Here is a 15845-nt window from a genome sequence, read left to right as displayed (position 1 = left end):
CTGATATATATATATATATATATATATATATATACATACTATAAAGCTACTGTATCTTACTTTAAGTAAGTTCTCTAAATTGGGAACATGATCAAAACTTTGCTTGACAACCTGTTGCACACAATCCGCTACATCATATGATTGATTTATGGCATAGGTTATGATTTATGGAACCTATGGATCTTCTTTGGCAAAAATCTTTGACCGTGGTTCTCCAGGTCTCTTAGCCTTTACCAACTGATCGATAAAATTTAAACACAATAACATTAATCACTAGAGATCAGCTTTTTGCAGAAAAAAGCCCCAATTAAAATGACTTTTTTTGTACAGCATACCAGATTTTATGAGAAGTTTATAATAATAATAATATACTTCAAGTTGTATCAGCCAAAGTGTGTGTTCAGTGCTGTTCGCAAGTGTCACAACAGCAATCAATTTCAAACCACGCACGTTTCTAAGTTAACCTAGAGCTCTTGCGCTCAGATTCAAGCAGCTACATAGCTTGCATGCTGTAATGGCAAAAACATTTTTAGAAGTATATAAAAAAAAGTGACTAGATTGAAACTGGTGCAACTACCTAAAAATTATAATAATATTTTTTTCCACAACTATTATAAATATTTAATGAAAAAAGTTTCAATTTTCATTGAAACACTTTGATTACATGAAATGAAGAACACCTTCAGGGTGTTCTTATGTGTGTGTGTGTGTGTGTGTGTGCGTGTGTTTGCTGCTGGTCTAATTAAAGCAGCATTAAAGCACAGTATCTGAAACCCTGAGGCAGTATATAAGATTCATCCAGCCTCCAATATCTGAATCCATGATTATGTTTCAAGACAAAACATCGCCTGTGTGTTTAGGACTTTACTTACGAAGCTTAAAAATCAAGAGTTCATTAAAATGTAAATGTTTGCAAACTGGGTCAGCTCAGTGTGTGCGTGTGTGTTTTCAGCAGTATACCCACATAAAACGTGTTTATCGAGAGAGAAAGAACCAGAATAAGTTCTAAGTTTAAACTCAGCGTTGTGGAGGAGGGATTTGCATATCTGCTGATATGACAGAGAACTGTGAAGTCCGTGAGATGTTATAAATTGTTGGATGTGATCATGTACTTTTGGGTCATTATCTTCTGTTTGGAGTGGTTGGACAAACCATTTTCTCTATGACAATTCACACATAATAAATGTACAGGTAACACCATATAATACGGTTAGGGATGCACGATATATCGGCCAGCATATCGGTAACGGCCGATATAGGTTCATTTTTAATGTTATCGTTATCGGCCTGGTAAGAAAATGTGGCCGATATATTAAAGCCGATAAATAATGTATTATTCCCTTCAGCTGAGACACTTGTTGAGCACTGTTTATGTTTTTGAATTTCTTGAAATATGATTGAAATCTCTTCAAAAAATGAAAATACGGTTCGGTACAACATGTGCAGCGCAAATCTGTCATATCGGCTATACAACACTATAACATGGACATGGATTTAATTGTGAGACTTTTGTTTTTGTAATCAGGCTCTCAAAATTAGATAAAAATTTCGATTTAAGTTTATCGGCCGATATATCGGTTATCGGCTTTCAAATATAAAGAATTATCGGTGAACCACATGAACCACGACCTGAAGGTGGACATTTTTACATTTATATATAAAAAAAAAACATTTTACTATCAGACAACAAAAAACATGTAGTAGATTCCGTGCAACTTTTTTTTTTTTTGGGGGGGGGGGGTGGTCAGCAAAGATTTGAGGTGCGTTCCATTCGACCGTAAGTGGACTGCGAAGTGGACTTCACAGGGTATTTCTCCATCTTAAGTGAGATTCCAATTCGAAGCGAACGAACATGTTCAGTTCGAAGGGCACTGCAAACGGCATAGGGAGTAAGGGAACATCGATACATCACTTCACAGGAAGTCAGTGAAGTCCAATTCAACTGATATACCGTGTTCAGGGAGTAGGGAGCAGTGAACACTGCGTAGGGACCCTGTCGAATGGAACGCACCTTTGATCTTAAAAAAAGAATTGGAAAAAATCCAAGTCTAGGCACTCAGTAGGATGCAGAAGTTAAAAAGCCTTTATTATTTTAAGGGCTAAAACATTAAAACACCAACGCGTATGTTTTAGCCCTTAAAATAATAAAGGCTTTTTAACTTCTGCATCCTACTGAGTGCCTAGACTTGGATTTTTTCCAATTCTTTTTTATGAACAATTGACTCTTCCAAGAGCACCAGAGGATACAAAGGATACCAGCAGTGCTCCAGCTCCCCTTCGTCTAAAGTTTTGATCATGTTGAAAAAAAAAAAAACTTTAAAATCATCGACAATAAGCAAGCCATGATTGGCAATACAATCTGAAAATGTCCAATGCTCTGCCTCACCTAATTAAAAGGGCCCCTATTATGCTTTTTGGAATATTGCCTTACATGTAGTGTGTAATAGCTGTTGAATAAGTGCATGACTGTGGAAATATTATCTCCCAAAAACAAAAGTAGCAATTCTGAACTGCATAAAATAAGTCGTCAGTTATTTCAGTCTTTCTTCCGGCACAAACCTACGTAGGTTTATACCAAATCTGTATCAGAGAGTGCCAGCCTATGGACGACATTAGCCGCTCGCAAACAACATACTCTGTCCCTTAAACACTGTAGTTGTAGCTGAGGCATCTTGCTGTGGTTCGCTTTGCCAACATGCCGAGAAGACTTTGTTTTTTTTTTTGTGCTGCCAAAGCAAGTATACTTTGCACATCCAAAGGATAAGGACTCAGTCTGGAATTGATATGGTAAAACTGACGCCATCATTATTGTTCATATCAACTATGTTTCAAGTGCTGAGGAAGAGCTGAAATTCAGATATTTGGTTTCCGACACGCGCTTTAAGTGGTCGACCAATCACAACAGACTGTGCCATATAACCAATCAGAGCAGAGGAGGCTCTTGTAAAGAGTTTACATTTACATTTAGTCATTTAGACACCTTATAGCGACCAAATCCTTGATCCAAACATTTCAGACATTGTGAGAAAAGAGCCGATACTGCAATGTATATGATGAGAAAATTAAAGTGCTTTTTGATGCATGTTAAACTATTGTAAATGACCCGCAAAACACATTCAAGAACTTTTAAATCCAGGCCGATACGTTCAATGATGCGTGGCTGACCTGTGGTGGTGGTAAACCCCCGGCTCCGAGCGGGCAGTCTGGCAGCATGATGCTCCGTTGCGGTGTGCTGCACTGGCATTCAGGCGACGGGTTCTCGAAGCTCCAGTTACCCTTCTCAAAGATCTCACTGACGGATGGATCCACCGCAGGAGTGAACCAATCAGTGCCTCCCGTAGGGTTACAGGGTAATTTACTGGAGGAGGAACAGAAAGCACATGGTCAGCAGCTACACCACACCATCCGTGTTTCTAATAACCGTGTGTGTGTGTGTGTGTGTTGCTCACGGTATGGGGTGGGAGCTCATGCAGCGTGTTCCAAATCCTGGTGAACTGAGCAGGGCTTGTGTCACTTTCTCCACCTGATCTACACCAGGACTATCAAAACTACAACATACAGACACAAGATTTTTTATCAACCAAGATAAAATGTAGTCACTTTAATTAACTCTAAAAGTTTGTGGCCTGTAAGATTGTAAAAAAAAAAGTACTATTGGGTCAATGTCATTACAGTTTTCTATTTGAATATATTTGAAAATGTGATCAAAGCTTCAGTCACATGATTCTTCAGAAATACCTCTAATATGCTGATTTGCTGCTTAAGAAAAATTGATTATTAACAGTGAAAACTGTTTTTGCTGCTTCATATTTTGTAGAAAAGTGATATTTTTCAAGACTCTGATGAATAGAAACTTCAGAAGAACTACAGTACATTTATTTGAAATAGAAATTGTTTGTAACTTTATAAATATATTTACTGTCACTTAAGATTCAGATTGCGCACCTGTAGAAGGTATTCTGTGGAGCTCCATACATCCAAGGCTGAAGCTCCAGATTGGGATATTCCACAAACGGAGGAACAATCAGAGAGAAGATGAGAGCCAGACACACAAAGAATGCCGGCATCACAACCTGACAAACACACACACACACACACACATTACACAAGCACTTAAAGGTAACGTGTATAAGAATTTTTGTATGTTAAAACTTGAGTTTGGGAACTCAAGCTCGAACTCGAGGTCGGCTTCAAGCCCAACATTTAACTGACTTGCACTTGTCACAAACTCAAGCCTTTGGGAAATGTTTCCGAGTGTAACATATGTCAACTGCATTGTGACAAAAATCTATCATTTGCATACGTGTTGGCAGATTAAACACACAAAGTGATTTTAAATTGTTAGAGCACAATAAGATGCAAAAGAGAATTAAATTTGGTACTTGCACACTGATTGGGATGGCGCATACACCCAAAGTGTGCACTCCTTTCTTGTCTAAAAATTAATAGTTCACCCAAAAAAAGAAATGAACCCATAATTTACTCATCTTCAAGCCATGTATATGACATTCTTCTTTCATCCAAACCACAATCATTATATTAAATAGTAACCTGGCTCTTCCCAGCTTTGTAATGGCATTGAATATAGAAAAAAAAAAAAAAAAAACAGTAGTATTTACTCTGATTCCACCCTTTTTGGCCTTAAATAAGGTGGTCTCTAACCCAACACTAAATACGTTATTTTTATGTATCCCAGTTTATTGTTCATTGAAAACTATTAGTAAGCCATTTATGGATTTATCGCCTTCAAAAGTGCAACCATTGAGCCCCCGAGCACCAAAAAACCCCTCTCAAAACAACCCGGTCTCATCCCAAGACATCATATAACTGACGTTTTGGGACGTCTTTTGACCATACATCAATATTCGCCTTTTTAGGGCCCCCTTAAACGTCGGTAGATGAGGTTATGGGATCCTAACTCTACCCCAGACCTAAACCTAACCCTAAACCTAACCCGTCACCTAACTGACGTTAAAGGTAAAGCGTCAGTTGTATCACAGCCCGGGATCGCCATCTACAGACGTTTAAGGGGGCCCTAAAAAGGCGGATATTGACGTATGGTCAAAAGACGTCCCAAGACGTCAGTTATATGACTTTTTGGAATGAGACTGTGTTACTCAAAACAGTGAGAGCTCAGATCTGTCAATCACTTTCCAGCTCAAGCAATAGAGTGAGTTTGGGGAGTGGCTACTTTAGCAGGTAGAGCCATAGATATCTATATAAAGGCTAGATATCTCGTCCGCGCTGCTGGCCAATGGAGGTCGACGTCAGCACCTGGCGGCCATCTTGTCACAGGCAGCTCGCTCACTGGTAACATTGTTTTAATAGTGCATGTACTTTTTAAATCACCATAACTTGCTCAATTTTCTACAGATTTTCAAACGGTCTGGTTTGTTATAAACGGCAGAGATGTAGTTATGATACTGCATACTTATGAATAATAAGTGTATAAATAAATAATCATCCAGAATCATAGCCACATTAATAACAATAACACAATAACACAAATTAATAACGTTTGTAAGAAACCAAACCGTTTGTAAATCCGTCAAGATTTCAACGAGATAAGAGTATTTCTTCCATCAGATACCACAGAGCCCGCCAGAAAGCCTGTCTGTGACAAGATGGTCGATAAATACTCCGCCGTGAGAGATCGGTAGAGCTAGACTGGTGTTTAGTTGGTGTGAGACCAAAGTTAAAGTGTTACATGAAAAAATACATTCTATGGAAGCTCGTTTAAACACGCAATTACAAGAAAAAAAGGTCAGAATTGCAAGATGTAATCTCACAATTGCAAGAAAAAAAGTTAAAATTGTGAGATAAAAAAATCGCAATTACTTTTTTTCTTTGTATTTAGTGGCGGAAACAAGCTTCCATAACATTCAACATCGGGTACAGGCATGCAAGCCAAATGTCACATGCACCTGTTTATAAAGACACACGTAGCCTACCACTTTATAATGTCTACTTTGATGTGTCCATTGTTAAAAACCTCAAACAGTTGACGCATAGCAACACAGTTAAAGGGACTCCTAACATGTTGGACCTTTTATTTACCATTTGAAACGTGCCTTCACAAGCACCCCTGTGAGCTGTGTTTGTGATGTTTGACTTGTGGGAGGCACGCAAGGTGTGAAAGGTGCGTTTCAAGGTTGTTTGAAAGTATACTTCATTTTTAATTCCACTAGGGGCCACTAGTGTCGCAGAAAGCTGCAGGTTTGTGCGGAAGTGGCGCAAATCTCTCTTTGGCAGACGAGTGTCATGTGCTTGTGTTGGCTTAGTTAAATGTGTAAAAGGGTTCAATTAAACACTTTCAAAAACTGGCACTGTCACCCTTCATTCCCAGCATAATTAATTTCTCTCTATTCTTCCACTCTGCTATCTCTCCAAATGTTCTCCTTTCATTCCATTTCTCCGCTGACAGACGGAGCGAAACCAGTGCACACAAAATCTCAGAGAGAGAGACAGGCTGCATAGGAGTCGACGACACGGCTTCACTCCAGCTGATTAATTACACTCCATGATTGTCCAATTAATTCAAACACCCAATTCAAACACTCTCTGTTTACACTGAGGAAAATGTAAATGTGCCGGAGATGGAGAACGCATCGGGAATAATGAAAGAGAAAACAATGGAACATCTTTCCCCTGAGAGAACAAGGGTGACGAGCATCAGCCGATACAGAAAAATGGAAAACGTGCACAATGATGGTAGTTACTTGACCAAGAGCTGAGAACATGGCCTGTATTTACACACTGTACAGCCTTCATAAAACCCTGTAGGAACAGATAGGAATTTGTAGATGAAACATTTACTTGAGTTTTTGGAAATGTCTTGGAAAGTATTTAGTTGTGCCCATTTAATGAATGCTATTAATTGCATACACCTCTTTAATCTCTTATCAAAAGACAATCTCATGCTTTGTTAAAGAACATATTCATGAGCGCAGAGACGCATTTTCATTTATATTTTTTGTATTTTGATTTTCAATGTATTTGGTGCTGTGCAATTTAGCCTGGATTCACACTGCAGCTAAACCTATAAAACCGATTTGTCCCTTTGAAGTCAACAATATGTTAGTATTGAACTTAGAAGTCAAGTATATGTTCTGAGTTTTGTCACACCACAGAAAAATATGTTATTAGCCACCCAGCCAAATTTGATTGATTAAAAAAGCTGGCAGTACATACAATAAGCTATCAAAATCTTGAAAAAATGAGCAGTATTCTCCGCTCTAAAACGCTGGGGGCGGGTCCGCTGGATGCGCTGAAACCACGCCCACTCGCAGGACAGCTGCCGACGGTGATATTAGGTGAAACTGCTTTTAGGCGAGGCGGTCCTCACCTAAAAGCGAGGACCACCTTTAGGCGGTCCTCAGCTCTCCATCAAGGTTGGCTCTTCACAAAATTAATCCACCTCTTCTTGATGTGATTGTTTTCAGGAAATTTAAATAAAGACACCGATCTGTTTTGAACATGATCGCATCCAGGTAGTAGCCTACGCATACCGCGTCGAAGGCATAGCTAGCTAGCAAACTGTAGGCTGGAATAACTATCTCGTGATTGAGCGGCAAACTGATGCGAATGTGCTCTATTGTTGGGGGAGGGGCCAGCCTCAGTGGCCTCAGTGCATCATCAACAAGGGGCGTGTCCAGGAGCTCCAGTGCATCATCGAGCCCTGTTTTAGACCCGCCCAAAAATCCGTAAAATAGCAATGGAAAAACTGTTTAACGTTCTAACTCCACATTTCAGTACTTCGCAGTTCACAGTTTTCGTATTGTTTTAGCTATAAATTTCTAACATTTATAATGTGTTTCGATTTTTTTTTGTAGAATTGCATTTACAGGGACCTTAAATTCACACAGCTGCAGAATGTAAAATATAGTGAGATTGACTTAAAGCTACACTGTGTAACTCTTTTAGTTCATTCTTAGCTAAAAACACTTGGTTGTTTCAAAAATATATGTGCTCATTAATGTATATTTACTTCATTCAAGTAATAAAGTATTCTCGTGAGTGTATAATATGGCAATGGAAATACATACGGGTAAGGGGTTCTAATGTCGGTCGCCATGTTGCCTATCCATCTTGAAAGTACATTAGCAAAAGAGGGACATACCCGTTTATTCAAGCTTCGCCTTTCGCGTTTACGTTTGAGTGAACAATCAAGGACGAGGTCGAGCTGGAAGCCATGTTTATCTTGGACTACATTGGCTACCGTAACGAAATCGGAATTGAGAGGAAGAGAAACTAATATTCACTGGATGATCATATACCTTTTCACCGCTAGATAGGGGTAAAAATCACACAGTGTAGCTTTAAAGGAAGAAAAGGAGTGGACGAAGGTCTGTTGGTATTACCTGAGCGATGATTCCTCTCCTGCTTCTACGGGCATGGTGAAATCGTTTGATAAAAAGAGCTAAAAACTGCTGTTTGATCAGTGACCAACCCATGATGACGTGCGACCCTTTGCCATTCGCACACATGGGGCGCTGGACGTCTGTAATGTAAACAATAAATTCACATGGGTTATTACAACTATTACAAATACTTCACTGTTACTATTTTGTCAACTATTAAAGCTTAGTAATACACCTTCCTAATTGTAACAACTGCTTTACCTAATTGTTTCAGTAACTTAACTATTACAGCCAGCTTCCTTACATCCACCTCACAGTTATAGCCTTCTCGCTATTACATCTACCTCACTGTTACAGCCAACTATTCCAGCCACCCTAACTATTACTGTTGCCACACCAAAAGCTTTCACACCGGAGGAACCTTTTCATAGTTCCTAGAACTGTTGGCGGAAGTACCCAGATTTTGGCATGTTCGCACCACAGGAACTAGGAATGATTTAAAGGGTTAGTTCACCCAAAAAAGAAAATTAAGTCATTAATTACTCACCCCCATGCTGTACCAACCCCGTAAGACCTTCGTTCGTCTTCGGAACACAAATGAAGATATTTTTGATTAAATTTGACAGCTGTATAACTACCACATAGACTGCCTAAGGGACTGGCTCTTGACGACCCAGAATGTCAATGAAGAAAATGTTTAAATATTCCATGTGACTACAGTTGGCCTGAAACGAGACTTCCATACGATTTCCACGACGCATGCGCGAGAACTGAACTGAGGTAGTTAAGGGAGATCGCAATTCTCGCGCATGTGTCGTGGAAATCGTATTGAAGTCTCGTTTCAGGCCAACAAGGAAGAAAAGGAATAGTAGAATAAAGTCGTTATTTTTGTTTGTTTTTTCGCACAAAAAGTATTCTCGCCGCTTGATAAACGTATAGTTGAGCCACTGTAGTCACATGGAATATTTAAACATTTTCTTCATTGACTTTCTGGGCCGTCAAGAGCCAGTCCCTTAGGCAGCCAATGTGGTAGTTATACAGCTCTCAAATTTAATCAAAAATATCTTCATTTGTGTTCCGAAGACGAACGAAGGTCTTACGGGGTTGGTACAGCATGGAGGTGAGTAATTAATGACTTAATTTTCATTTTTGGGTGAACTAACCCTTTAAGTTCTAGGAAGTCCTTTTGGAGGAACTAATTTAGCTCCTACTTCAGACTAGGCTCTAAACCAGCACTTTAGGAACTAACCATGATGTTAGTGATTGACGCTGATTGGCCGAACGCACGCGAAACACCAGCACCTGTCCTTATTATCAATTAATATCACTGGATATCAACTACACGGCATATGCTAATACCTTTTCATGAACTGACTACTTTTATGACAGTTCTATCTAATAACGTATTAGACAGGACTGTTAGACAGATCGTAAACTAATGACCATGGAGAATGCGAGCACTGTGTGCTCAGACTCTGGCTGGCATTCTCAGCGCAATCAAAATAAAAATTACAACAAGATGTGCGGCTTACGTCACTTCAGAGTTTCTACTGGCGGTGCGAAAGCAACCAGGAAAACTTTCCAAAGGGAACCATTAGTTTTTCGGGAACCATCCTGGTGGCCATAGGCGGAAATCGCGGGGGGGTCGGGGGGGTCAGGACCCCCCCTATCTGAGGGTTGTCCCCCCCAAAAAACATTCAATTATATTGTAAATTGTATTTACATTGTAAATATTGTATTGTAAATAATGTAATGATTTATTCTTAAAATGATAAAGAAATAAAATAACACAAATGCAAATGGGGCAATAACGAAAAAAACGTGCGTTCTAAACATTGTGACAGTGCGTTGGTCCACTGCCTCCGCCCCTTTTACCTCAGACACACACATTCCGGTGGCGGGAGAGAAGAAGATAGTTTTTGAGTAACGTTAGTTGTTGAACTCCAGTAAAGGGGGTTGCACACTGGACGAGAAGTGCAGCGTCGCGCAGGGCCACGTCTTTAAAATTCGAACACATTATTCTCTATAAGTGTACACACACCAGCGGCGCCATTCGGCGTCTGTCCGCGGTGCCCAGCAACGACTCAGGACCGTGTTCAAAACCCTGCTGCGCCACAGAGCGCCATATAGTTTATACATAGTTTTATATACAGTTTAAATTATTTTTGTCTCAAATCGGTGCTGATGGATCCTGCCCTATGCTGCAATATACATTTAGGTTTGCATTCATTTACAGAAATCAGCTGCTTGAATGTTATTGGATTTTTCAGGTGAGATTCTTAATTCATTCAACGGATGCTCTGAGGTAAAGTTTTCAGACTGCAGACTCAGCAACGATTGTATTTAATTGTACAGTAATAACATGGAACAGACATTATCTTCATTTCATGTCATTTTACAATATTGCTGGCCATACACTGATTAGAAAGTGTGCATCCGGTGTGCGATAACGTTACCTGGAGTTGTCCTTGAGTAGACGCTGTGCTGCGCTTCTCGTCCGTGCGACCCCCTTTAGTCAATTTTATTTTATTCACTTTATACATCGGATGAAGTGATTATTTTCTCTTTAATATAGATTATGCCGAGTCATTATATAATAAATCATGTCAAAAAAACAAATATATGATTGTGTAACCAATGTACTTTTGTCACTGATGCAGTCTGCTATGTTAGCGATTATAATTTTACCCTTCCTTGTTTATAATAGTCTATTCGTTTACCTAGCTTGTTTAATAGCCAGTATATCCCCACACACAAACAGAGTGTACACATACACTACTACGTGATGTAACGTTAGGAGAGTAGATTCACCGCTGGCTTAAACCAGAAAGAAATTTTAAGAAGTATAATGGTCTCCATGCTACACTAATAATAGTACTAGTAAGGCTTTCCTCTGTATTTTTTTGCCTGTATTATTGGTGTCCCCTTCAAAATTTGTTCTTGAGAATTGTTATGTTTATTGTCCCCCCCAACATTTTGATGAAATTTTCGCCCCTGCTGGTGGCTAGTTCGTAATGGTAACTATCTGGTGCGAAAGCAACCATCACCATCCATCACCTTATTACAACCATCTCACTATTACAGCTACTTGACTGTTACTGCAAGGTTTTTATTTACCTATTTTAATATTATTATATATTTTTTTACAATACCTAAATTAAGTCTCATGGTATGATAACAGCAAAAAGTACCATGATAATAAATAGTATTGTAGGGCCACTCATATTGTTTGGATACGTGTTGTTATTGCAGGGCCTGTTGTGTTGTATTAATACTTTACAATTGATGCATTTTCACAGAAAACTGAAGGAAGAATTGCATTTGTGTCAAAATTATGTCTACAATAACAAATGTGAGCACTCCAAATGAACCCAGAGCACACTAAAATCCACTGAACCATCACAGCAGGCTCTCGTGTGCCCATTAAGGGGCAGTTTGCTTCTTTTATTCCATACGTGTTATTTTGTTATTATTGGTATTACTGTATGTACACATGCATCAGACAGACATTATGGCTGCTGTCACGTCTTATTGTTTTTACAGTGTATAGCACCATGCAATTTAGATTTTAAGATGCTGCCAAGTTAGAAAGAGTTCATCTTTAGAAAAGTTGTCTCAACAATTACATGTTCTGTTCCATTCTATTGTGCTCTATCTAGTGTCCTATGATAATGGCCCCAGATGCAGCACTGGCCTCAAAAAAACATGCCAATGGCGCAAACAACCATTCATTTGGAGCTAGAGCTCCATGATATTACAGTAGCACCACTAAACTGCGCATCACCAGTTACAGTTACCTGTAACTCACCTCACTATTACAGTTTACAGCAACCTTAATTATTAAAGCTGCCTCACCACTACAGCTTAGCCTGGTTAAAACCAGACCATTCTCAGTTGTAACTGAGATATGGTCTGGCAAATCGTCATAGACAAATCATTTCCAGAGTGGCGTCACCAGGTAGACCTAAAACCAATCAGAGCAATGAAGGAGATGACGTTTGCAGAGCGGCGGTGAGTGTTGATCTTTGCTTGGTTTTTAACAAAAAGGAAACGTTCAAATCGCTTAAAAACAGACGCGATAGCTGATTCGAGCGAGTGATGTGCGATGGCAGCGTCCATCTTTGTAATGCAGGCTACAAAATCTGCTTCAAAATCCCAGCGCTTTCGTCATCGTGTAAAGCCCGCCCCAACGTTTCTGATTGGTGCCGCGATTTCTGCGGACTGGAAATGGGTTTGAATAAGCTCTTTGCCAGACTAATTTTCAGAGCAAATCTAAATTTGCCAGAAGTTGTCTTGGTTTTCCCAGGCTAACTACAGTACAGCTAGCTCACTACTACAGCTGCCAGACGCTGATCATGTTTACAGGTGGAAAAATGGAAGATCTTTTACTTACCCTCTACACGACTAGTGTGTTTAACCTTCACCTCTGTTTCAAAACAAGGGGAAAACAATACAGATCAGAGATATTAAAGAAAGTCATTATTTTCTTAGTATCACGTACATTTTACAAAAGATTGGTTTGTAAATGAACGGGTTCTTTTTTCTCTGTTTATGAGTTTATGTTTGAGCGTACCGTTTTTCTCAGTGTTTTCATCTTTGGATTCCAATACTGAGCTGATAGCCTGTATTCCTGATATCCTTGAGCTGCTTCTGGGCTGTTGTTCAACATTTCCTTTCTTATCTGTGAGACATTAACAGACACACACACACAGCACAGGTTATTCTGGAGGAGTGTGGGTGCGATACTTCCAGCTTATTCATTTGGCCTGTTCTTATCTGAGGGAGCATTAACGCACGTTTACACACACACTCCAAGGTAAGACAGGAGAGTACAATTGCAACACTTCATCCAAGCTCTTATTCGAGTGGACCATTCTTATCTGAGAGGAACCGTAAGGCTCTTAAATAGAAAGAATATCACTTTGAAGGATCCCACTGTTGGAAACAAGAGGTTTACAATTTTTACCAAGATCCCAGATAATTTCAGTTTGATCTTATCAGTTTGAGTGGCACTTTTCAGTACAGTTGTTACAGCCACCATGTTGTACAGTTTTGCAAAGAAGCTGTTTCTGAAGGATAAGACAGCTAAAAACTATATCGAACTGAACAGCAAACTTACAGATCGTGTGTGAGTGCAGCTAAGAGGGAAGAGGGCATGTCATGCACTCAAAACTAATCCTAAATTTGATGATACAAACATAAACCTGGTAATTGTGAATTTAAAAAAAAATCATATTATTTATTAGTTATTAGTATGTCAGTATGATCAGAAATCTTACCCGTTTCATATGCATAACAATACGTTTATTAGATTGTTTGTGTGTAAACTGTGTAATCCAAATTTAAAGACATTTCCGTATGCAATTCATATACAAAAAAAAAAAAAAAAAACGTAGGCCTAAATATTAGACATGTTGGTTATGTCTGGAGTGGACACAGACTTCTTCTTTTATCACTTGCAATTGTGAACTAGGGTTGGGTATCGGTTGGGTTTTATCCGATACCAGTAACTACTCGGTATTTTTTAAACGGTTCCGGTGCCTAAACGGTTCTTGAAACGGTACTTAAGAAAACGAAACCGCACACACTTTGTCAAAAAAAAAAAAAAAATTAAAATAAAAAAATTAAATAAAAAAAAACAATACCGCTTTATTTACAGGGCCAAACTGGACAGAATATTAACTTATATCTTTAAACAATATAAATACAAGTAACAAATGGTAATAATAAATAAACCAATATAAAATAAAAGTTCACATTTACATAATATCAAATAAAACAATATTGCATCAAACAATGTAATAATACTGTAGATTAATAGAGATTACTACCAGCGTAATCTAATATTGACATGGCTACAGGTTGATTTGATTTGAGAAAAAATATATAATTTGTCTGCAGTCTGAACATAACCAAAGAAAGGGTGGAAAATGGTCTACGCCTCGTCCTAAATCCTAGGTCCATGTCCAAAGTGGTTTGTAAAAAATCACATGAAAAGGAATTTATACAAATCCGTTTTGAGCTACATTCATAAGTGGTTGAAGTCCTAGTGAAATCGAATTCCTGGAAATCTGTTTCAGTCTGATTGCTCTATCTCAGGCTATGTAAAACGTAAAATCAGAAAATTACAATATAAATGGAGACATGTTGAGACTGGCGGAGAGGTGATAGCACAGAATTAAACCACGCATGCATTTCTGCCGCAGCCTCATAAGACGCAGTAGTTCAGAGTGACGGATACACATTGTCACATTTTAAATAAAACAACATCTGTATTGTGTACCTCTCCATGTTGCATTTGTTGCGTTTTTGCATATCCTTACCAACGCAACATCATTGCCATCAAAACCAGTTCAGATATTCCATAAAACGAAAGAGAACCACACTACACACAAATCAGATCTGAACAGCTACGATACACAGTGTGGACAATAATTCCGATCAGATTCCAATCGGGCGCACAAATAATCGGATTTGGACAGTGTGAACAATGAACGAAGCCTAAAATATGTCTTAGATAACTTACTGGAGATGGTGATACTGTATGTTAAAGTTTAAAATGGAGTGAATATTCAGAAAGGATGTTACCATTGGATTCCACGTCAACACCTGTGTCTTTAGCCACCTTCAGAAAGATCTGTGAAATTAAACACGTTTTGTTTTATCTGGACAATTTCACAAGTGTTTACAAGTATTGAGCATTAAACACAATAAATCTGGGATATTAAATTCCTAAACAAGTCCAACTTAACACACTGTTTTAGCTTTTTCTTTCTCTTAAAATCTCTAAAGTGAACTGAAAATACCCCATAACCGATGTTTTTTACAGTAAAACAGAAGAGAGGAATGGGAAACTGAAGGCATGAAATAATAATCTTTGAAATAAATGAATGAAATAATAATCTTTAATATGTATCATTATTAAATAGTCTGTGATACATTGATCTGGAGCCAAGTATCTGTAGCTAAAGTAAGTATTTGCACATCAAAGTCAAATGTGAAATTTAAACAGATACATATCAGATGCATTGGTGAAGCTTCCTCTGTATTAGATACAATATATCACTACTGCATTTACCACAAGAGTAAATGTCACCTATGTGACCCCTATATGTACCTCCTCCAAGCTTGTATCTGATATCCCATAGCTAGTGACGCCCAGAGTGCTTTTCTCCAGGTCCAGCTCTTTAAACAGGGTAGCAAAGCTCCCGTCTCTAGCGCCCGCGTAGGGCAGCACATACACCAGCTCTTGACCAATGACCTCCAGAAACTCGGCCTCCGGCACGTGCCGTCGCACCAGTCGACTCAGATCCGCCACATCTGATCAGGAGGAACATAAAAATGCATTTAGAAAGAAACATCTCAAACAGAAAGAAACGTTTATTAGAGTGTGTGTGAGAGCTGTAAACCTGGTGGGTCCAGACTGCTGATGCTGTCACTGCATATTCCCTCATCCACACTGAATTTATCACACTACAAAATATG

The 15845-nt window shown here is 38.8% G+C and overlaps 1 protein-coding gene across 2 annotated transcripts in view; it reads right to left on the bottom strand.

Annotated features, from left to right (window-relative positions):
* The window catches only part of LOC120477781 (phospholipid-transporting ATPase ABCA1), a 265488-nt gene that overhangs the window by 87915 nt on the left and 161728 nt on the right, over nucleotides 1-15845 (bottom strand). For both annotated transcript variants that reach the window (XM_039669594.2, XM_089126189.1), the window contains exons 24-32: nucleotides 15770-15833; nucleotides 15478-15680; nucleotides 14949-14997; nucleotides 12934-13041; nucleotides 12754-12786; nucleotides 8361-8500; nucleotides 3946-4073; nucleotides 3450-3548; nucleotides 3166-3358 (exon numbers count right to left, since the gene is read on the bottom strand). In XM_039669594.2, the coding sequence (XP_039525528.2) occupies nucleotides 3166-3358; nucleotides 3450-3548; nucleotides 3946-4073; nucleotides 8361-8500; nucleotides 12754-12786; nucleotides 12934-13041; nucleotides 14949-14997; nucleotides 15478-15680; nucleotides 15770-15833 (1017 nt within the window). The remainder of the gene's footprint in view (nucleotides 1-3165; nucleotides 3359-3449; nucleotides 3549-3945; nucleotides 4074-8360; nucleotides 8501-12753; nucleotides 12787-12933; nucleotides 13042-14948; nucleotides 14998-15477; nucleotides 15681-15769; nucleotides 15834-15845) is intronic.

The sequence above is a fragment of the Pimephales promelas genome, chromosome 1 (assembly GCF_988280905.1).
Source record: "Pimephales promelas chromosome 1, fPimPro1.hap1.1, whole genome shotgun sequence".
Lineage (NCBI taxonomy): Eukaryota > Metazoa > Chordata > Actinopteri > Cypriniformes > Leuciscidae > Pimephales > Pimephales promelas.
This window is presented reverse-complemented; position numbering and strand designations above follow the sequence as displayed.